This window comes from Pinus tabuliformis, chromosome 3_2, assembly GCF_031772625.1.
Source record: "Pinus tabuliformis cultivar Carrire ecotype Pingquan chromosome 3_2, CPIR1, whole genome shotgun sequence".
In the NCBI taxonomy this organism is placed as follows: Eukaryota; Viridiplantae; Streptophyta; class Pinopsida; order Pinales; family Pinaceae; genus Pinus; species Pinus tabuliformis.
The window spans coordinates 1114962938-1114988370 of record NC_142302.1 but is presented as its reverse complement, the minus strand read 5'-3'; the positions used below and the strand labels follow the sequence as shown (position 1 = coordinate 1114988370).

The 25433-nt window shown below is 36.9% G+C and overlaps 1 protein-coding gene and 1 long non-coding RNA gene across 3 annotated transcripts; one reads left to right on the top strand and one right to left on the bottom strand.

The window, feature by feature from the left end:
• The first annotated feature begins 1695 nt into the window (after window positions 1–1695).
• Window positions 1696–2824, top strand: LOC149184575 (protein S40-6-like). Its single transcript, XM_089417614.1, has one exon. The coding sequence runs from the start codon at window positions 1902–1904 to the stop codon at window positions 2457–2459; it is 558 nt and encodes a 185-aa protein (XP_089273740.1). The 5' UTR covers window positions 1696–1901; the 3' UTR covers window positions 2460–2824.
• A 2691-nt stretch (window positions 2825–5515) lies between these two features.
• LOC149184574 (uncharacterized) lies at window positions 5516–6625 on the bottom strand. Of its 2 annotated transcripts, none has more exons than XR_016257790.1 (3): window positions 6269–6625; window positions 6118–6187; window positions 5516–5894 (listed from the first exon to the last, which is right to left on the bottom strand). It is a non-coding gene; the product is annotated as an uncharacterized LOC149184574 (long non-coding RNA). The 2 variants fall into 2 exon arrangements; XR_016257789.1 differs by having other exon boundaries at window positions 6277–6609.
• Between the last annotated feature and the right edge of the window lie 18808 nt (window positions 6626–25433).

Genomic DNA, 25433 nt, shown 5'->3' with positions numbered 1-25433 from the left:
GGCAGACATTTAGCTATCTTGTCCTGAGTCAATTTTAAAGGCATGGTTCCTTAATGCGTCCGGCAGTTTTAAGTCTCTTTAAAGTTATTAAGACCTTAAAATTATTAAAACATTTGTAGAATTTTTATAAATATGTTTTTGAAAAATATTCTCTTTAGTCAAACTTGGGTCCAAATTCGACCATATTGATTAGGTTGCCATAAATCTTTCTGGCAAGAATTTGTTCAATAGCAATTATACCTCTAATCTGACTATACAGTTTGTTGATTGATTGTTCAAGTGTGTGAACAACAATAACAAACCATACTATGCAGCTTGTTAATTGATTGTTTAAGTTTGTGAATGGGTGTTTAGTTTTAGTATAAGAGATGGTGAATTGTTATTAGAGATGTGGTTATAAAATAGGAGAAATAGGTGTTTCGTTGGACTCTGGGATTTCAATTCTTGTACCAAATAGTTTCTAGACGCCCTTAATCTTAAACTAAACTATAAATTATTGATATATGTAACTTGTAAATCATTACATTGAAATATTTAAAAAAATCACTGATTCTAATCAAAATTAAAAAAAAAACTAAAACAAAAATAAAAAACCACAAGTTATGCATAGTCTGACGCGAAGGAGTTGCCTAGAAAGTTATGGAAATTCCGGTCATATTTAGAGAAAATCCAGCAAGGATTTTTGTAAATCCAAGTTATAGTTGTTAAACTTCAAAATTTTAGATGTACTAGACGTTTTTGATGGCGCTGAATCCATTTCCACCATCAAAAACATGATTCAAACACTGCCTCTACAAGATTTTTTGAATTTAACCACTTTTGACCATCCAGACAATTCCTCCGCCTCATTAGACAGAAAACGCAACTATATTCACTGCACACAGTTTAAGATGGAAAACGCAGCTGTATTCACTGCACACAGTTTAAGAGAGCGCTAGGAGATCCATAATGAATACGACAAACCGTTAGCAACTGGAAAAAGGATGGACAATTTAATTGAAGAAGTAGGTATCAGTTTTAGTAAAAAGATGTCACGAGGCTCTTTCCAAAATTATAATATTCGAACTACTTTTATCTGTACCATACCTTTTGTCCCGCTTCATAAGCTCTTCTCTCCTCTCCGAAAACATCTTTATTTCTACTACTACTGATGGGTTTTCAGAGATTATATTTAATTTTTGTAGTTAAGTCAAAGTATGATCGACACAGTCCAGCAATATGAGAATTATAATAAAATGGTGTTATTATTAGGTGAGATACCTCATCTTTAATAATTAGAATCTGCCAATGAAATGGAAAAATGCATTTTTTAAAACAAATAAAATATGAACCCCTTCAACTTGGTATTAAAAAAAATTAATAATAATAATAAAGTCATGACCCTCCTGGACAACAACGTGTTAGGAATCTCCTTCCTCATCGTTTAATTTCACAAAATAAATTTGTGCCACCAATGTCATTGTATGGGCAATTCAATGTTGCAGCCCCACACAAGGTCGTTGCAGATGGGGTCACCTTGTATTGTCGGCGGCCTATCCAGGTGGAAAGATCACATCCACTTCGATATTTTTCATTCTGATTAAAAGTGACGCGTGGCAAGCCAAATACGTAGTGCGCTCCGTGGCGTGTCAACGCGATCAAATGTGCGCAAAATGAAATGAAATTCGGGATGGAGGGAGCAGAATAAATGGCAGGCTGGTTGCGGGTTTCAAAGTGTGGAGGCCTGAAGAGATGAGCACGGGCGGTATCCGGGAGGGGATCCGAAGCAGGCCCAAGGCACTCATTGCCTGGCTCTGGAAACGATCTGTTGAAGAATTCTCTACGGAAAATCAAGAAAAAGGATCAGAGCATCTGTTGGATTTTTGTTGGCGTTGGCGTGGATCGAACTCTTGACTGCCGGCATGATCAAGAAACCCCGTCAGTGGTTCGAATCGAATCGCATGGATAGATACTTGGCTTCGTCATCTCCGACATCGTCGGACAAAATAAACGAGCTGTGGGAGGAAGACCTGTGGCCTGTCGACCTTAAGGAAGCTGATCTTGAAGCTGTTGAAGATCGTAAAATTAATAATTGTATGGAGGGACAATTTGTCATACGCAGCACCGGATTCCGCGGGAGCCTGTGGATGATTCCGAGGATGGGAGATTCCTCGTCCGACGCCGGTCTCCGGCAACATCATCAATCGGCGCCCGTTAACGTGCCGGACTGGAGCAAAATACTGGGAGTCGACTACCTGAAAGAGCAGAACCCCTTTGCCATGGATGTCGAAATGGCCCGCGACGAGGAGGAGGAGGAGGAGAAGGGGGATAGGCTGCCGCCACACGAGTACCTGGCGAGGGAGGACGCCCGCTGCTGTGTTTTTACCAAGGCCTCCATTTTGCAAGGCGTCGGGCTGAAGGGCCGAGAGATGAGCCGGATTCGAAACGCGGTGTGGAGGCAGACCGGATTTCTTGGCTGAAAAATAACCGTCTTCCTCTAAAGAAAATAAAAAAGAAAGATATTTCCTCGTAAAATGGCAATCTTTAAACGGAAATATCTTCTCTTGTATAGTTATTTTTGCTTTCCTGCGTGAACGATGAATTCTTTTATCGTTCCAGGCTTCCAGCAAAGGCGATCCTCACTGGTTTTTGCTTCTCAGATTTTCCACAGTAAGGAAGTAGGGACGTCCTGAGTGACTGGTACTGTATATTTCGCAATTTTGAAGTCTCTCATCTCGAATTGTTGTTTTGTCGGGAATGGAAGCTTCGATATCTTGCTGGTTTGGCCAATCGTGAGTTTCAATTAATAAGTAACCCATATAAAATATTACAATAAATTATTAACTGTTTCAGAGCACTCTGTTAGGTCAGCCGGCTAACCAGCCTGCTATAGGGCATTAAACATGCAGGCTGGCTAACGTACATCTTCTCAGACCTCAGACATTAAACATGCAGGCTGGCTAACGTACATCTTCTCAGACCTCAGACATTTAATGCGCTATGGCAGGCAGACATTTAATGCGCTATGGCAGGCTGGTTAGCCGCTGCCGTTAGTACCATTTTATTAACTATTTCTGTTTTTATATCAATTTTGTGAACGTATTCGGAAGTTTTTTGAAAGACGGTGGATATATTTACATGATTCGAAAGTTTCTTTAAAAAGACGGTGGATATATTTATTTCATCGTACTGGTGAATGAAAATTGTTTGGATATATCTTTTCATAATAAACTTAGTCTACCTAACAGGAAAATAATAAACTTTATCTATCATATTATGTACATAAGCTAAATTGTTAGCTAAAATAATAAGCTTCATCTATGATATTCATAAGCTAAATAATAAGTTTATCTAAGCCGAGTTTAACTAACAGATAAATAATAAGCTTCATCTACGAATAATAAGGTACCTGATAAGTTTCATTTAATCATAAAGCTCTTTTTTTAGGCCGTTTTAAATTCAGTAGAAATCTGAAGGTTATTTTTTTTTAATAAATTTCATATATGAGTCAAATGTCAAATACTAAATAATAAGTTTCATTTAACTCAGACATGACTATGTAACACCCTCTCTTACACAAACATTTATTTTGTTTTTACCAAGTTTTGCTTTTTTACCAAGTTTTTTCTTTTTACCAAGTTTTACCAAAGTTTTTCTTTTTTACCAAGTTTTACGCAGAATTTCAGGAAAAAAAAAGAATGAAGAAAGGAAAAAAAAAAAAAAAAATTAACACTTACACAGTTCTTAAAGAATGAAGGCCGGAAAAGTCAGAACATTATGATATTTTTATTTAAAGAATTTAAACAGTTTTGTTAAGAACATTATGATATTTTTATTTAAAGAATTTAAATAGTTTTGTTAACAACATTATGATATTTTTGTTTAAAGAATTTAAACAGTTTTGTTAAGAAAACTGAACCTAACCTCTTACACAGACATTTATTTTGTTTTAACTAAATTTTAGGCCAAATTTCATAAAAGTTTTATTTTCGCTTAACACAATTCTTAAAGAATTAAGGCTCGAAAAGCCAGAACATTATGATATTTTTATTTAAAAAATTTAAATAGTTTTGTTAAGAGCATTATGATATTTTTGTTCAAAGAATTTAAACAGTTTTGTTAAGAAAACTCAATTGAAATCAGTTACATAACTTTTTGGACAATTAGAAACAGCGGTTTGTCTTTCTTCCCCTTCTTTGGGGACAAGGAAAAGGAAAAAAGGGAAAAGAGGAGGGTTACTTAGATTTTCTTCTTTGAATTGCGAAGAAGGAAACAGTGGGAAAGGAAAAGGAAAAGGAGGAGGGTTACTTAGATTTTCTTCTTTGAATTGCGTAGAAGGAAACAGTGGGAAATAAAACTATGCCAAACAATCGAATTGATATGCGACTTGAGGCTGGACAATAGTCCTGAAGCCCAAGATCCCAAACTGTGTATGCCTAGTGACTGTCAGAAGCAGGAAGTGTTCGGAGAGGGGGACGTTGAACGTAATTGCTGGGTCCATGACTAATTGCTGGGTCCATGACTTGGTGGTGAGACCTTCCAGAAAAACAGAGAGTATTTATACAACTCTAAAACAATCATAAATAGGGAATGACCAGTTCTGGACTTATTATTTAACTCCTAGAAAGGCAAGCATTATTTTCAGCCAGGAAAAGAAAATCATTGTTATAGCTAAATCTTTAAGCATATTCTGATGTATTAAGAACGAAAAGGTAGTAAGTAGATTTTATCAGAGAGTATTTATACAACTCTAAAACAATCATAAATAGGGAATGACCAGTTCTGGACTTATTATTTAACTCCTAGAAAGGCAAGCATTATTTTCAGCCAGGAACAGAAAATCATTGTTATAGCTAAATCTTTAAGCATATTCTGATGTATTAAGAACGAAAAGGTAGTAAGTAGATTTTATCTTTTATTAGGATTATGTTCTCTGGGTTGAGATAACGAAATGATATAATCTATTAAATAGATGACCGAAATATATTGATTATGTTAATTTCATTCTAAGCTTGAATTGTTTATTCCTAGAAACGGTAAGATAAATAGCACAATACTGTCTCAAGCAATTACATAGAAAACATTTAAAAAATGCATGTAAGATAAATTCCTTCTCCTAGCAATTTTGAGATTTCGGCGATAGACATAAATTTAAGAATGATCAGAAACAACAGCTATTTGAGAATAGAATACAAATCAATATTAATGCAACGGTGGAACCCTTATCACTACCATTGAACAACATAGGAATTCATTCAATATACGAAGGGCGACAGTCAGTCTGAAGCTATCGGAATTCTCTTCAATTTAATCACCAACTAAATTACTGAATGCATATATATATATATAATCACCAACTAAATTACTGAATGCATATATATATATATATTCATTCACGACAGAGTAGTTAAGGTCCATTCTGGATCTCAATCGAATCCTCGAGGACAGACCCAAAGCCAACCGGCCTCAACAGAGTTTAAAGGAAACCATTAAAACTATAACTTCAAATAAACAAAGAAAAAGTAGCCTAAGTATCATATTACAAGTATAAACCTTTCGAGTCATAATTTATAAATACACAGTGAATACATTGTGCAGTCGGGTTGAGCACCCAGAAACACTATAAAAACAAATAGGGAAACTGTATATCGAGGTAACCTCTTATGGAAATCTAAAAACTACTTATACGGTAAAGGATTGGTCAAGCTTCACTCAAGGCCAGCAAAACCTCTCATCGGCTAAATGATCAAATGCTTAACTACTTTCAACAGAAGACAAAAACAAAGTAAATTCCCCTTTCTCAATGCCATAAGAGGGTTTCATGGCAGACCAACCTGAAAGCACCGAGGACGAGTACTCTGTTAGGGGAACTTCCATGGCTATGCTTCAAGAAAGACGTTGGACAAAGGATGTACCTGTGAGAGAAAAACAGAGGATTAAACCCTCGAAATTCATGTACAATTTTTAAAAGAAAACCTGATATAAGACCAAGTGCTTCATGTTTCCTCCTTACCTAAGAAAGAGCCACTCCAGGCGAGGTAGAGCCGAAGGCTTGTAGTATCATGCGATAGTTAAAACCTCTCTACATTAATAAGCAAAAGAAATAGCGGGGTTCTCAGTGCAAATCTAAAACCTTACCTCGGAGGGAAGACATTCCTCACGCATTGTGGTTCAACTAGAAGGAACGAGGTAGCAACCGAAGCAACACCTGCAACATGAGTAACCTTAGCAATAATCGTTTAAAGTGAAGGAATTCACTGAACACAGAGCATGGGCGGAGAACACTTACGAAATTACCTGTGTGCTCGCCAGGGAACGACGGAGCATGGAGGTCCGGTGTCGTCGTAGTGTCCTCCATGAACCCTGAAATTATTCATAGAACCGCCATAGTATCCCCTACCGATCTTGATGAAGTTGCAAAGCCACAACACTCGGGAAATTCCACACACAAATGTGAAATGAGCGAGTTTGACAGACAGAGGAGAGGTTAGGGTTAGTAGAAGCATCGTCGGATCCATCCACTATGGATTTCAAAGTGGAAGAGCCTTCAGCATTAATGCTTTGGCCCTCTGGCACCAGGCCGGGCTTTCAGCATTAAATTTGAAGATCAAGTGGCAACGCCTCATCTCAGTGTGTTTTTCGAGTGGTGTAAATGCCACAGTTTTCGAGCAAGTGCATGGTGGGGCAAAGCCAACGACTCTTGTAGATTCACCAGACAACCATAGATTGACACTTTATTAATCCTTTCCAATCACACTAAAGCCTTTTTAATTATATGTATGAGACCTTCAATTAAATAATTGCACAAATATATATATATATATATACTAGCACAATCACATTTATCAATGTGGGTGATATACGCCGATAGGCATATATGAAGATATATACAACCACATTTTCCAATGTAGTTGATATATGTCGATAGGCTATATCAACCACATTAATAATTATTATGTGTATTTTTTTTCAAACTAACTATATAAATAATAACAATCATATTCTTATATATTTATATATTTATGATTATTATATTGATAATATAATAATAATATTAACTCATAATAATATTAGTAATATTAATTAATAATAATAATAAGTCATAATACTATTATTATTATTAACATTTTAACTCATAATAATATTAGCAATATTAATTAACAATAATAATCTTCATAACAATACTTATTTAATAATAACAATAATTATTTTAGTAAATGTGGTTGATATACCCATAAGGCTTCATTTCTATCAATGACACAAACCATTAATGATAATAATAATAATATATTATTCATTTTTTATGAAATGTAAATAAATAATTACTTATTTTATTCAAAAAAAAAATTGATATTGTGTTTGGAAAAAATATAAAAAAAATTATTTTATTTTATTTTATAAGTCATAATCATAATAATAATAATAATAATAATAATTTACTCATCAAAATTAATAAATAATAGTTAAATAGTTCATTATTGTTAAACAATAATAATATTTTCTTAATTAAATATTTTCAATCCCACTTCTTCACCCATGTGAGCATCACCCGATGCAATGAGTGCTAAGTGGACTATTCAAAAATCATGAGAAATGAGTCACTTACAACTACCTCTCATGGAAATGGTCATAGATGAATGACTTTCTTAACGCAATTGAATCCCAAAAAATGATATCTAAAAATATAACAATTAATTCATCTTTACATAATAATAATTAATTCTTTGTCACAATGTGACGTTGGACCATGGTTGGCCATGGTTGATTCTCATATTGAGACAACCTTTGTCACAAAGCGACATTTGAGCATGTTTGACCACGGTTGACTATGATTCACTATTATTATTATTATTATTATTATTATTATTCCTAATAATATTAATAATAATAATAATAATAATGGATAAGGACTTGGAGGGGATTGATCCGGGGCTTGGAGGGATTGGGACTAGGGTTTTGAACAGGGAGCGACAAGAGCAAGCTGGTAACTATGGAGGAGCACGGAGGGGGGAGCTTCACTCCCTCCTACAGTAATGTGGTTTCAAACAGAAGCAAGGAGGCGAGTCTGAACAATTTCTGGAAACCAACGGAGGCAGAGACAAGACAATTGGCACTCAAAAGCCGGAAAGTAGCAAATCCCTTGAAAAGGAAGGGATCCACGAGGAAGTTAGGAGGGAAACGAAATCAAGAGACAACAGTCAGAGAACTGAGAACATATCTACGACAGGACCCTGCAAGCCCAAGACAAACATTAAACCCTGGGTGGTCTTAAATGATCCTGCACTACAGGTGCACAGAGATCACATGGCGACTTACGCAGTCATATGTAAGTTTATGGGTATATGGCCCACGGAGAAAGCGTTGTACACATGGATAAGAAACAACTAGAAACCGAAGGGAGAAATAAATCTACATCTTGGGTCCAAGGGTTTTTTCACAATGGTTTTCACTAACCTAGAGGACAAATATAGAGTATTCAAAAGAGGACCCTACTTCTATGCTATCGCAGGCCTTTACATGCGACCTTGGGTGATGAACTTTGTCCCGGAGTGAGAAACATTCACATCAGTCCCGATATGGATTAGATTATACTCCTTACCTTTAGATTATTGGCTGCCTGAATCCTTAAAAGCTATAGGCAATAAATTAGGTCATTTTATAAAGATATCAGAGGCGACTCTGTGAGGTAAATATACCTCCTTTGCCCGCATATGTGTAGAAATGGACTTATCGGGAGCACTCCCTGATGAAGTCATCCTGGAAGTTTATGATGAGGAATGGGTACAGGCAGTCGACTATGAACACATCCCATTCAGATGCCGTAAATGTCATGAACATGGACACCTCTTCAGAGATTGCCCACTCAACAAAAGGGAGGACAACCTGAAAACCAACACAGGAAAAGACCATGAAGGTTTCACCAAAGTGGGAGGCAGAGGGAAAGGAGGGGGAAAAAGGTACCAAAAGAAACCTAGCGAGAACAAGCTACCAAGTCATAACAGTTTCGAGATTTTAGAAGAAGAAGGGGGAAAGAATGGAACAAACAAGGAACTAGAGGACAATCATGCAGAGAAGGAAAAAGAGGATAGCATGGAAATCATACAGGAAAATAATGAACAAAAGGAGGATCTACCAACCACTATGGAACTTGGCAAGGACCATGAGATGACCCCAAGTGAAGGTGGTACGGAGGACCACGACCTACAGGAGATTCTTGAGAGGGAGAATCTTGATCTAGAAAAGTTTCTAGAGCAGGGAACCAACAAAGGGATTGACTCTCTACCACAAGAGGAGTTTGACAGAGTACAACAGCTATTCCTCCAAAGGTCTCAAACAAAGGTTGTAGGAGTCAAAAGGAACCACGATAGCCAGGAGAACAGAGGGGTTAAATCAATGGAGATAACACTAGGACACTCCACCAAAAACCCAGGCAAGAAAAGAGGAAGGAAGAGACAGAATGAACTGCTGACAGAGTGTGGGAAACTCATGATTAATTCAGGTAAGATGAAAGATCTCACCAATTACTCTTTTACAAACCCATCATTATGAATCTTACAACCTGGAACATTAGAGGTCTAGGAAGTAAAAGAAAACAAAGAAATCTCAGTAACAAAATAAAAGAAGAAAAACCAGATATGGTGTTTATACAGGAAACAAAATGCTTTGTAGAAAAAATCAGAGAAATACATAGAAAATTTCTTATAAAATATGAGTACCTAGAAGTCGAAGCAAATAATACAGTGGGAGGAATTCTCACTCTATGGAATCCTCAAAAATTTGGAATCTTGGATGCTGAGGCATCCAAAAACCACCTTTCAATGGTTATCCAACCTTTGGGGGACAAGGAATGTTACATGATCACAAATGTCTATGGTCCTCAACATCTTGAAGACAAACTCAGGCTCCTCACCTCACTGGAGGAGCTGAGAGAGAGACACCCAGTAATGCCCTGGATTCTGGGAGGGGACTTCAACATGATCAGATCTCTCACAGAGAAAAAAGGAGGGACCAAAACACTTGGAAGAGACTCAATTGCCTTCTAGAACTTCCTAAACAACATGAGACTGGTGGATATGGAAACAATAAATGGTACCTTCACATGGAATAACAAGAGAGGAGGAGCTTCTCAAGTTGCCTCGAAACTAGACAGATTCATAATCTCAGAGGACCTCCTTCTCACTGGCCGTATCATGACAGCTTTGATCCTCCCTTTCGGAGGCTCGGACCACTGGCCCATTCAGCTAGAAGCTTCATTCATTGGCACTCCGAGGAACAAACCTTTCAGGTTTGAAAATGTCTGGCTCACTCACCCTGACTTCATCACTAATATTGGAAAATGGTGGGTGGAAGACATGCCCACTCAAGGCACAAAAATGTTCCTCCTGCAACAGAGACTCAAACACATCAAGCTAAGGCTTAAAGAATGGAACAAAAATGAGTTTGGCAATATTTTTAAAGCCAAAAGAGAAGTGGAAAAAAATTACAGGAAACCAACCAAATTCTCATCACAGAAGGCTTCACAGAGGAAAGGAAAATGCAAGCGGACTCTCTTCAACAAGAATGGGACAACAGATGCCAGCAGGAGGAAATCTTCTAGAGATAGAAATCAAGAGTGCAATGGATTAAAGAAGGGGAGAGAAATACTAGGTTCTTTCACAAGTCTACCATGGAACACAGGGCACATAATCATATCACAAAACTTAGAGATCCTCAAGGGAAAGAGCTAAATACTCACAAGGAAATGGAATATGTTCTGGTACAACATTTTCAAAGCATAGCAGAGGAGACCATTGCAGAAAGATCTCAATTTATTAAAGACTTCACTCAGCATATTCCAAAACTGGTATCCAGGGAAGATAATTGTAATCTCAACAGACCAGTGATAAAAGAAGAAGTCAAAGAAGTAATCAAAGAGATGCACAATGGGAAGGCTCCAGGCCCGAATGGTTTCAATGTAGACTTCTTCAAAACATGCTGGGAAATAGTCAAACATGATATTCTTGATGTGGTGGAGGATTCGAGAAAATCAAGAACAATTCTAAAAGCGCTTAATGCTTCCTTCATAGCCTTAATCCCTAAACAGGAAAAAGCCATGACACCAGACAAATTTAGACCCATAGCCTTGTGCAATGTGGTGTATAAAATCATTTCCAAAGTTATTGCTAACAAACTCAAACCCCTTCTCCCAACGCTTGTGTCAAAGGAGTAGACTGGATATGTGGAAGGTAGAAAAATTCTCAATAATATCATTCAAGCTCATGAAGTGGTTCATTCCCTCAAGACTAATAAGCAAGCAGGTATGATAATACAGCTTGACATAGCGAAAGCTTATGATAAGCTAAGCTGGTCATACATCAGGGAAGTTCTTAAAGCGTATGGCTTTGACCACAACTGGATAAGATGGGTCATGGCCCTGGTTACCACAGCCAGTTGTTCAATCCTTCTTAATGGCTCTCCATCTAGAACCTTCAGGCCATCGAGAGGTCTCAGGCAAGGAGATCCGCTCTCCCCCTTCCTCTTCATTCTCATGATGGAAGGATTGGGCAAAGCGATCAATTCAGCCAAGGCGGAAGGAAGAATCCAGGGACTCAAACTTACTCAGAATGGGGACACATTGACTCATCAACAATTTGTGGATGACACTATGTTGCAGGGCACACCCACAGTCAAGGAAGCCAAAGCTTTCAAACAAATCCTGCATGATTTCGCGATGGCGGCTGGCACAGAGGTAAGCCTCACAAAATCAAAAGTTTTCTTTTTCAATACTGATATTTCTATTCAAAGAAATCTCTCCAGAATTCTCGGCTTTCAAAGAGATCATCTTCCCTCCAAATATCTGGGAATACCTCTCACTGACAAACCTCTGAGTAAAGAAGTTTGGGAGCCAGTAACTAATAAACTGAAGGACAAAGTCAGTAATTGGACAAGCAGATCTTTGAATTTAGCAGGCAGGCTAGTTCTTACAAAGGTAGTCCTACAAACCATTCCAATTTTCATGTTTTCAACTCTTCCTGTCCCAATGGGAGTTTCACAACAAATCAGGAATATCCAAAGAGATTTTCTTTGGGGTAAAGGGGAAGAGAAAAAGAAATGGGCTCTGGTAGCTTGGGACAAGCTATGCAAACCCAAAACCCACAGTGGTTTGGGTCTCCATGAACCGAACACTCTGAGCAAAATTTTGGGGGCAAAACTTTGGTGGAGATGGCTAAAGGAAATGAGAAACCCCCGGGCTAAGCTTTGGAAACAAAAATATGCAATGGACTGGTAAGAAAAGGACCACATTCAAATGACAGGACACATCAGGGGTTCCCATATTTGGAACAATGCTTGGGAGAACAGAGCCTTAGTTCAAAAACATAGTTTCTGGGAGATCAGAAATGGGAATCTTGCCTGGTTTTGGGAGGATAACTAGCAACAAGAACCTAACCTATGCAGAGAAGGACTCGACATTATCAAAAATGATACCATCAATAAAAGACTGAAAAGGGTAAGTGACTTTTGGGATCAGACAAGGGACAATGGTAAATGGAGAAGATGGAAGGTACCAGTTTACAGTGAAGGGACCCCTTTGAAGGACCAAGCTAAAGTTCTTGAAGCGATTTTGGAAAAGAGAAAAATTTTGGCATCAACCTTGAATGACCAACTAAGATGGGGGAGAAATAATGAGGGCATCTTCAACCTTAAAGACACCAAAAGAATAGCCACTGGACTTAACTATCCAAGCCCTGATAAGATATGGAAGGACCTATGGCACAACCCACACTAGATGAAGATCAAACTGTTCATGTGGCTGGTACATCATAAAAAGATTCTAACTTGGGAAAATCTTAGAAAGAGAGGTTTTGCTGGTCCATCAAGATGCCAGTTATGTGGTCTACAGGAAGAAACTATGGATCACCTTCTCAACCTCTGCTCATTCACCTCCACCTTATGGAATTGGGTGGCCTCAATCTTCAATCAAATGGACAGGAACGAAAATGACATCACTAAAACTTTAAAGAATTGGAGGAAAGACTTCTTAGATAATGAGATAGTCAACATAGCCTGGACTCTGATTCCAGGATTTTTGATCTGGGATGTTTGGAAAGAACGCAACAACAGGATTTTCAAGGACAAATCTGGCTCAACCCAAAGCATCATGGCTCAGATCTTAAAACAACTCAAAGAAACTGTTAATGCCCTTCTGAAGCAACCCCCTGAGAAACCCCCTTGTCATTAGGATGCTCACATTCTTGAACTGTTGGGGCTCTAGCTGCCTATCCCTCAGGGCATAAACAAGATTGCAAGGCACATATCAGAAGGAAAGGCTTTCTGGCAACCCCCTCCCCATGGCTTTTTGAAATTCAATATAGATGGAGCCTCAAAAGGAAACCCTGGGGATGCTAGTTACGGAGGAGTCATAAGAGATGAAGAGGGCAATATAAAAATCATCTTTCACAGTCATTTGGGGAATGCCACTAACAATATGGCAGAACTCATGGCCATTGAGCAATGCTTAGAAATTCTGATTGAATACAATTTACATAATACAATCATAGAGGCTGACTCGGAATTAACAATTAATTCGGTCAAAAAGATAGGCACTGGCACTGCACCAGACAAAGTTTCGAACCACTAGAGACTTTTGCAGGTCTATCACCGAATTCAATCTCACCTAAGAATACTAAGAACACTTAGATTTGTTCATGTGCACAGAAATGCCAACAGAGTGGCGGACCGACTGGCTAATGAAGGGGTGCTCTGTACAAGAGACAACAATATTTGGCCGTGGGAGTCGGTACCTGCAGGGAAACTGTGTGAGGACTACCACACTCTGGCTCACACAGACAGGGAGCATTATCAGTGCATGAAGGAGAAGCAGCCAGTTGAAAATCACGCAGATGGATGATAAGGGTTCGACAAACAGAGGACCAGAGAATTGGCACATTTGGGTCTCGCAGTGGGAAGGATGGCAGTGGGGGAAGAGCGTGAAGCTAAACCGCGGCACCAAGAGTTTTGCTACAGTACAAGGTAGTTTTGCTACAGTTAAAGTGGTTTTCGGGCGCCCTCAAGACCCTAAGTGGTTTAATAGAAAGGCTCCCGATGCCACTAACCGTTCAACACATGGCTCAAGGAGGAGAGAGAATATTGCCTTCATCGGGTGGGTATTCCTCGCTCTTCTTTCCAGCCCGATATCCTTTACAGCCGTTGGATCTAGGATTAGCAGATCTACGGCTAAGGTTTGTTGTGCAAGTTGATGGGACCGGGTTATCTTCCTTGCACGTTTCTCCTCAGGGTCGGGATCGGGGATTTTCGAGCAGAACACTTGCTCAAGGGTTATCACCCTAGCGGACCCGAAATCTTTTCACCGCAGTCTCTATTTCCTCATTGGGTCTGCTTAAAGACTTATTGAGTTTTCTTGTTTTCATTCAGATTTAGATCCTCGTCCATTAGACAGATTGAACGGTTTAGGAGGTTGTTTTGTTTTGTGGGCCCTCGGCTAGGAGCTCGAGCAGTTGGCTCTCGGTTTTGTTGTATTTTATGTAACCTATTTTTTAGCTACAAGTGAATAGAAGCTCTGATTCTTGCTTCAGCAAAAAAAATAAAATAATGGATAATAATATTATATTATCATTATATTATAATAATAATAATATAATAATAATAATAATAATAATATTATTATTATTATGATATTATAATAATAATATAAAATTATTATAATAATAATAATAACAATTTTATTGTATTATTATTATTACAATAATATTATATCATTATTATAATAATAATATTAACTCATAATAACAACAATGGTCCAATAATAATTAGAATTGTGATAAGTGAATAATAAACCCAAGGGATTAATACTAAAACCCTAAGGGATTATGAACCCAAAGGAATAATATTAAACCCAAGGGACTAATATTATAAACACAATGTATATAAACCCTAAGATAAATATTATAAACACTAAAATAAACATGATTCACCATCGTTGATTTTCATATTGAGACAATCCTTATCAGAATTCCATGTTTGACCATGGTTGACCGAGGAATAATAAACCCAAGCGATTGATATTATAAACCCAAAGGAACAATAAAACCAAGGGATTAATACTAAAACCCCAAGGGATTATGAACCTAAGGGAATAATCTTAAACCCAAGGGACTAATATTATAAATCCAAGGTATATAAACCCTATGTGGAGACAATTTTTGTCATAATGCGAGATCAGACCATGATTGACCACAGTTGACCATTGTTGGTTATGGTTGACCATGGTTGATATTATAAACCGAAGTTAATAATAAACCCAAGGGATTGATATTATGAACCCAAGGGAAACATAAACCCATGAGATTAATACTAAAACCCCAAGGGATTATGAACGGAAGGGAATGATATTAAACCCAAGGCACTAATATTATAAACCCAACATTGGTAAACCCTAATATAAATATTACAAACACTAAAATAAACATGGTTTATTTTCATGGTCAGACAATCCTTGTCACACCGCGACATTCAACCATGGTTGACTATGATTGGCAATTGTTGACCATGATTGATATAATAAACCCAAGGGATTAATATTAAAACCCCAAGGGACTAATATTATAAAGCCAATGTATATAAACCCTAAGATAAATATTATAAACACTAAAATAAACATGATTGACCATCGTTGATTTTCATATTGAGACAATCCTTATCACAATTCCATGTTGGAACATGGATGACCATGGTTCACATCATAATAAACCATGGTTGACTGGGGAATAAGAAACCCAAGCGATTGATATTATAAACCCAAAGGAACAATAAACCCAAGGGATTAATACTAAAACCCCAAGGGATTATGAACCTAAGGGAATAATATTAAACCCAAAGGACTAATATTATAAACCCAAGGTATAAAAACCCTAAGATAAATATAAAAAATACTAAAATAAAGATGGTTGAATTAATAAATCCTAAGAATTAATATTTTAAACTCAAGGGATTAGTAAACCAAAGGGATTATGAACCCAAGGCAATAATATTAAACCCAAGACACTAATATTATAAACCCAACATTGGTAAACCCTAATATAAATACTACAAACACTAAAATAAACATATTTTATTTTCATGGTGAGACAATCCTTGTCACAATGCGGCATTCAACCATGGCTGACCATGGTTGGCTATGATTGACAATGGTTTATCATGATTGATATTACATACCTAAGGGAATAATAAACCCAAGGGATTGATATTATAAACCCAAAGGAATAATAAACCCAAGGGATTAATACTAAAACCCCAAGGGATTATGAACCCAAGGGAATAATATTAAACCCAAGGGACTAATATTATAAACCCAACATATATAAACCCTAAGGCAAATATTATAAACACTAAAATAAACATGATTGACCATCGTTTATTTTCATATTGAGACAATCCTTATCACAATCCCATGTTGGACCATGGTTGACCATGGTTGACTTCATAACAAACCATGGTTGGTCAGGGAATAATAAACCCAAGAAATTGATATTATAAACCCTGTTAAACACACATGGACAGCTCAAACATATGAAAGATAAATCATTCAGTACATTTTTTATTAACATAAGATACACATTTATAGTACAATACGTGACTCTTGGGATTCAGATCCCAAGGTCTCTTGGACTGCTTTTGTCCATTCGAATTCCACACTAACCCTTTAGGATTAGGTGTCCAACATTCCCCCCCTTAATCCGAAGGGTTATGTATGAGTCCAAGAAGAGAGTTGTAATACAAAATGTGCAAAAATGCATGGCAGCACTAGGCTGAATGTGCTCTATGAAATGTTGGTAAAAAAGGGCGGTGGTTTAAGGATGACCACCAACACTGGAACGCTTAGTGTAGTTCCCGGAACTCTTCCAAAACTGGCAAGAAACTGAAGTTTTCTGCTAGAGGAAGTGTTCTCAATCTGTGATGGTTTAAGGATGACCAACAACTCTGGAATGCTTAATGCAATTCCTGGAACTCTTCCAAAACTGGCAAGAAGCTGGAGTCTTCTGCTAGAGGAAGTGTTCTTAATCTGTGATGGTTTAAGGATGACTAACAACTCTGGAACTCTTCCAAAACTGGCAAGAAGCTGGAGTCTTCTGCTAGAGGAAGTGTTCTCAATCTGTGATCACGGGCATCTTTGTCTCTGGCTGCAACTCTGAAACTGGTGTGGCAGGTTGTGGCTCAGGCTCGCTTGATGTGGCTTTGAAGCTTGTAGATGACCATCATTTCCCCCCCTGTCAGATACAAGGTGAGAAGATGGAGAAAACTCAACTGCAAGACTGTTCAATACTCTGGAACAAGTTCTGACATGTGTTTGGAATATCTTCTTGGCTGTTGATGCCCATTGCCAAGAAGCGATCCATCCAAGATGAATCTTTGTTCTTGCAGGACGTTTGTTTTTGAAGCATCTGTTTGAAGAATGAGTGGTTTTATGACAGTGCTCACATGGATGAAGATCAAAACAATGATCTTTCAGATGGCCAACTCGGTCACAGTGTTGGCATTTCACGATCTGTTGTTGTTGCTGTTGTTGTTGTTGCTGTAGAAGAGGGGCAGAGTCTGAAACAGCTGAAGCTGAACTGTCATGAGAAGCAGGTGAACTATCATCAATGAATCCAGCACTCTGAAACTGAATGGGCTTTGAGTAGTCTGGAATATGAAAGGACAAGTCCTTGTCATATCCAAGACAAGTTCCGTGCTTGTTGTGGACAAGCTGTTCCCAAGGTCTGATGATGGGCTTGGGAAGTGCAGACTGAGTTTCTGCATTTGCATGTACAATTGCTGCTTTGTTTGAATGAACGGTAACATTATTAACATGCTACTGATGGGTGGTTGTCTCAATGTTCTGAACAAAAACAGGTTCAGAATGGTGTCTATTTTGATGTAGCTCTTCTTGCTGTAGCTGAGATTCAAGCTGTAAAAATTCGATCTTTTCTTGTGCATCATGCAGGCAGGTCTGAATGTCACAAAGAGTGTCTTTGCTAATTTGTAATGTGTCATCAACAGTAGATAATATCAGAGTTTTAAGGAGCTGTAATACTTCACTGGTTCTGGCCATTTTCTTCTTCAATGCCTGATTTACACCTTAACAAACTGATTACTACTCAATGCAGAAAAATAATATCTGAGCAAGAGGCTAGAGATCCACATCAACCACTGGCAGAAATTGGTAGCACTGCTTTTCTGCTCTATCAGCTCTAGGTTGATATTTATGTGTTTCTGCTGAAAGATGACCCAAAGTTTTGATTCCAGTTCCAAAAACTCAATGCACTTATCCAAAATTCAACATAATATGGCAAGGAATTTAATATGGCATTCAACGCTATTTACCAACGCATATAATGGCTTCAACACAAAAACCAACTTACAAAACAAATATACGTATGCAGAGTCATGTAACGCACAGTCTTCTTATATATGAGCCAATATACCATCCTCCAGCACACCGTTAACATATGTCATGGAATTCACGGATTTTAAAGAGAGGCATATGGTCTTCAACAGTCAACATAACATTCAAGGTTTTCATCCTTCAAAAAGAACTTGTACAATTATCCAGCAGATTTTTATAATTGGAATGCTTGCATTTGAATCTAGCCCCATGGGCCAGCGAAACATTAAATACACTCTCTGTTCTGTGAAATCCTGAAAACCACTTTCCTAGTTTAACTGTCTTTTGAGGAAATTACTATATATCTCCAACCTGCAAGGCAAGGCCCCTGAAGAAATCAGTTTTCTGTATCAAAAACATCATACTGGAATATCAACCCAAAATATATCCTCGGGTCAAAAGAAGGGAATCATCAAATCAAAACCACTCAAGAAGGATGATGTGGTCCCTAATATTACTGCGGCAGTTGTGGCGGAGGAACTTTCCTATATGTCATTCTTTTGCTGGTGTCGTTCTCTATGAAGGCAACTATTGTACAATTGGCCCACTTTAATAACGCTACCAGTTCCACTGGGATATTGGTGTCGGTGACAATGCTATTGGGGGGCCATATTCTGTAACACATTCATCCTAGCACACGGCAAAAAAACTAGTTTTGAGATTACTGGTGGCCACAAGGAGAATACCAAATATAGTCAAAAACCTTCCTATCCATACATTATGTATCAGAAAATCCGATTTTTAAACACTCGGACTTTCATCACTATTCTTTTTTTTTTACTTGATTCGTCACCTAGCCTTCTTGATTCATTCTTTTTCAAATCAACTTGCTTTGATGGTGCAATCTGTTCTTTTCTCACAGAAGAAGGCTCCAACGCAGTATTCTTGTTATTACTCGAGTCTGAAAGCTGATTGCCATTTGCAGGCCTGCGATCACTGTGATTTCTTGACAAGGAACCGAAATGTGGTTTAAAAACCTGCAGCCGTCCCTATTTACACTTCAATCTAGCCAAATGAAGTCGTATTTTGAGCGCTGGCTCTGATTTGAAACGTTTTCCTTTCTATATTACTCTTGAAACTGGACCGTCCAAAAGCTCTTTGCCTTTCTTCTCTGACGTTTTAATCACTCTGGCGACGCAAAACATTAACAAGGCAATCATTAACAAGGCATATACGATTTCATACCAAACTTAATTTCTGCCCCTTTACAAAGTGGCCCGGAGCCCCGCTGATGAAGTGAAGAGCGTCGAAACTTGATGACAGCATTCTTATAGCTTACTAAATAGCATTCTCGGTCTCCGCTCCAGTAATCACAAACCAGCCCACGGGATTCGAAAACGCTTGATCAGCTACCGAAGAGGCGTGGAACGAGAGTCATGCTTGCTGTGAATATCGACTCAGAACACAACTGATACTCCTCTCGACTCAGAACTTGGCTCAGAACACAACTGAACACAACTTATACTACTCTCTGGAGAAATGCAAATGCTATAACTTCGACAAACGCAGGAAATTTTCCACCGTGGATATATAACACAAAATATACAAGGCCCTCATTGCGGGGCTTCAACATGCTGTCAATAACGATATTACAAATATTGTGGCGTATGGAGTTACCGAGCCGTTTGTTTGGATCCCTGAAACAAAAAATGCAGCGACGGGAGGAACTCCAGGTATGTGTATGAATGAATTGTGTGTTGCAGGTGAACGGGCAGTACCAGGTGGGGGCCGACAGGCTCAAAAGGTATTACGCAGTCATTCTTCAAGAAAAAACGCAGTCACCATATCATCAAACACAAGATTCACCTCCTGCTGCGTCTTCCATAGCAGTCGAAGCTTCAACAGGTGCTCATCTAGCGTTACACCAGAATGAGCGGATTTGTCAGGATAGAGAGCAGAGAGCGTATGGAGCGCTGGTGCGCCAGGGAGCAGAGGAGCAGAGGTGTGTCAGGCAATGCGCTCAGGCAGCGTATTCAGGCCAGAGGCAACGTATTCAGGAATTTATTGCAGTCAGAGATATGTTTTTGCTAAGGCAGAGATGGCAGGTCTGAGCAAGGAGTGTTTTGAATCAAGTCAGCAGCGTGAGAGAGGGCAGCGTTACCGTTTCAGCTCTGACATCATTTGGTATGCAGCTTCAGAAGAGCAGGGCGCAGGTACAGTGGAGGGATGGCAGAATTAATGGAGCGTTACAGAAGACTAGGCCAGCTCTAGTCAACACTATTCAAGGCAACTCAGACCAGTTGCTCAGGGAAAACAGGCCACTCATCATGGCTCTGATACCATGTTAAACACACATGGACAGCTCAAACATATGAAAGATAAATCATTCAGTACATTTTTTATTAACAGAAGATGTACATTTATAATACAATGTGTGACTCTTGGCATTCAGATCCCAAGGTCTCTTGGACTGCTTTTGTCCATTCGAATTCCACACTAACCCTTTAGGATTAGGTGTCCAACAAACCCAAAGGGACAATAAACCCAAGGGATTTATACTAAAACCCCACGACTAATATTAAACCCAATAATAAAAACCCTAATATTATAATCCCAATATTAAACTCTAGAATAATAAATCTAATATTAAACACAATATTAGAAACCTAATATTTGAACTGTAATATTAAACCCCAATTTTCTAATGTCACATTACAACATTGAATAAATTTCAATGAAATATAACATTGGTTGACCATTATTAGATTGATTATTGCATTGAGACAATGTTTGTGACAATGCAATGCTTGACAAATTTTCAAACAAATGTGACATTTGACCATTGTTGACCATGATTTTGTATGGTTGACGATGAGTAACAATGGTTTACCATTGTTTACAACACTTGACCATGGTTCATTTTCTTATTAAGACAATATTTGTCAAGGAATATGAACCCTTAAATTAATAAACCCAAGGGATTGATATTATAAACCCAAGGGAATAATATTAAACCCAAGCGATTAATATTATAAACCCAAGGTATATAAACATTAAGATAAATATTATAAACGACATGGTTAGTTGTCGTTTACCATGGTTGATTTTCATATTGAGCTAATCTTTGCAACAATGCGACATTGGACCATCATTGTCCATGGTTGATCATGGTTGGTTTTCATATTGAGACAATCTTTGTCATAATGTGATGTTGCACCATGGTTGATTTTCATATTCAGACAAATCTTTATCACAATGAGAAATATTGTCTCAATATTTCTCATTGTGAGAAATATTGAATGTCACATTATCACAAGGATTGTCTCACCATGAATAAATCATGTTTATTTTAGTGGTTGTAATATTTATATTTGGGTTTACAAATGTTGGATTTATAATATTAGTCCCTTGGGCTTAATATTATTCCCTTGGGGTTTTAGTATTAATCCATTGGGCTTAATATTATTCCCTTGGGTTCATAATCCCTTGTGGCTTTAGTATTAATCCCTTGGGTTTATTATTCATTTGGGTTTATAATGTAAATAAGTTGGGTTTACTATTCCCTTAGGTTTATAATATCAATCATGGTCAACCATTTTCAATCATAGCCAACCATGGTCAACCATGTTTGAATGTTGCATTGTGACAAGGATTGTCTCACCATCAAACTAAACCATGTTTATTTTAGTATTCGTAGTATTTATATTTGGGTTTATCAATATTGGGTTTATAATATTAGTCCCATGGGATTAATATTATTCCTTTTGGTTCATAATCCCTTGGGGTTTTAGTATTAATCCCTTAGTTTTATTATTTCTTTGGGCTTATAATATCAATCCCTTGGGTTTATTATTCCCTTTGGTTTATAATATCAATCATGGTCAACCATGTTTGATTCTCGCATTGTGACAAGGATTGTCTCACTGTCAAAATAAATCATGTTTATTTTAGTGTTTGTAGTATTTATATTTGGGTTTACCAAATTTGGTTTTATAATATTAGTCCCATGGTTAAATGTCACATTTTGACAAAGATTGTCTGACCATTGAAATAAACCATGTTTATTTTAGTGTTTGTAATATTTATATTTGGGCTTACCATATTAGTCCCATGGTTGAATGTCTTATTTTGACAAATATTGTCTCACCATGAAAATAGATCATGTTTATTTTGGTCTTTGTAATATTTACATTTGGGTTTATGATTGTTGTGTCTATAGTATTAGGCCCTTGGGTTTAATATTATTCCATTGGGTTCATAATCACTTGGGGTTTTAGTATTAATCCCTTGGGTTTATTGTTCATTTGGGTTTTAATATCAATCCCTTGGGTTTATTATTCCAACAAGGTTTATAATATCAAACATGATCAACTGTGGTTGAATGTCACATTGTGACAAGGATTGTCTCACCATGAAAATAAATCATGTTTATTTTAGACATTGTAATATTTATATTTGGTTTTACGAATGTTGGGTTTATAATATTAGTCCCTTGGGTTTAATATTATTCCCTTGGGTTCATAATCCCTTGGGTTTTAGTATTAATCCCTTGGGTTTATTATTCATTTGGGTTTATAATATCAATCCCTTGGGTTTATTATTCCCTTTGGTTTATAATAATAATCATTGAAAACCATTGTCAATCATAGCCAAACATGGTCAACCATGGTTGAATGTTGCATTGTGACAAGAATTGTCTCACCGTCAAAATAAACCATGTTTATTTTAGACTTTGTAATATTTATATTTGGATTTATGAATGTTGGGTTTATAATATTAGTCCCATGCTTGAATGTCACATTTTGACAAAGATTGTCTCACCATGAAAATAAAGCATGTTTATTTTAGTGTTTGTAATATTTATATTTTGGTTTACAAATATTAGGTTTATAATATTAATCCCTTGGGCTTAATACTGTTCCCTTGGGTTCATATTCCCTTCGGATTTTAGTATTACTCCCTTCGGTTTATTATTCATTTGGGTTTATAATATCAAAATTTGGGATTTTTTATTCCCTTAGGTTTATAATATAAATCATAGACAAACATGGTGAACCATGTTTGAATGTCGCATTGTGACAAGGATTGTCTCACCATCAAAATAAAATATGTTTATTTTAGTGCTTGTAGTATTGATATTTGCCTTTACTCGATGTGAATTTTATAATATTAGTCCCATGGGTTTAATATTATTCCCTTGGGTTTATTATTCATTTGGGTTTATAATATCAATCCCTTGGGTTTATTATTCCCTTTGGTTGATAATATAAATCATAGTAAACCATTGTCAATTATAGCCAAACATCGTCAACCATGGTCGAATGTCACATTGTGACAAGAATTGTCTCACCGTCAAAATAAACCATGTTTATTTTAGTATTTGTAGTATTTATATTTGGGTTTACCAATGTTGGTTTTATAATATTAGTCCCTTGGTTGAATGTCGCATTTTGACAAAGATTGACTCATCATGAAAATAAACCATGTTTATTTTAGTTTTTGTAGTGTTTATATTTGGGTTTAACAATGTTGGATTTATAATATTAGTCCCATGGGTTTAATATTATTCCCTTGGGTTCATAATCCCTTAGGGTTTTCGTATTAATACCTTAGTTTTATTATTCCTTGGGGTTTATAATATCAATGCCTTGGGTTTATTATTCTCTTAGGTTTATAATATCAATCATGGTCAACCATTGTCAATCATAGGCAACCATGGCCAACCATGGTTGAATGTCACATTGTGACAAGGATTCTCTCACCATTAAAATAAACCATGTTTATTTTTGTCTTTCTAATATTTATATTAGGGTTTACCAATGTGGGGTTTATAAATTTTTTTTTTAATATCTAGTGGAATCGGCAACGGTGGTGGTATCGTACTTGCGTTACATGAGGTCAAATCCCACCGGCTACCACTATAACTGCTAGGAGGAACCGCCTAGCTCGCAAGAACGACCCTTAGGTTAAGACGAGACTTGAACCTGTGACCTGCACAACGGCACGAACGACTTAGCAGACCGTCCATTGGCCACGAGACCAAACCGCTGCGGGCAATGTTGGGTTTATAATATGAGTCCCTTGGGTTTAACATTATTTTCTTCGGTTCATAATCCCTTGGGGTTTTAGTATTAACCCTTTGTGTTTATTATTACTTCGGTTTATAATATCAATCTTATGTTTCTCTTGTGTTTGTAATATTAATTCCTTGTGCTTCTTGATCCCTTAGGTTTTTAATATTTATCCGTTGGGTTCACTAATTCCTTAGGTTTATAATATTAAAGAGATGGGTTTATTAGTTCCTCGGGTTTATAATATTAGTCATTTTTGTTTAATATTATTCCTGTTGGTTCATAATCCCTTGGGATTTTAGTATTAAACCCTTAGGTAATAATAAACAAAAGGGAATTATATTATAAACTCAATGTATACAAACCCTAAGATAACTATTAAAAATACTAAAGCCTAATAATAATAATAATAATAATCGTTTATATTATTATAATAATATTAATATAATAATCATAAATATATAAATATATAAAAATAAAGTTGTTATTATTTGTATAGTTATTAATTATCATAAATAATTGGTCTTTATTGTTATTATTTTAATAATATAATCATAATCTAATATTATTATGAGCTATTCTTATTATTAATTAATATATATTAGGAGTTTATATTATTAATATAATATTTATATAATAATATATATAAATAATCTGGTTGTTATATTGACCACTTGGGTTTATGATATTGAAACTACAAAATTATTCGCAGAATCGCCATAGTATATCCCTTACCGATCTTGACAGAGTTTCAAAACCACAACACTCGGGAAATACCACACACAAATGTGAAATGAGTGAGTTTGAGAAACAGAAGAGAGGTTAGGGTTAGCAGAAGCACTGTCGGATCCATCCACTATGGATCTCAAGGTGGAAGAGCCTTTAGCATTAATGCTTTGGCCCTTTGGCAGCAGGTCGGGCTTTCAACATTAAAGTTGAAGATCAAGTGGCAACGCCTCATCTCAGTTTGTGGTCTGGTTGGTGTAAATGCCACAGTTTTCGAGCAAGTGCATGGTGGGGCC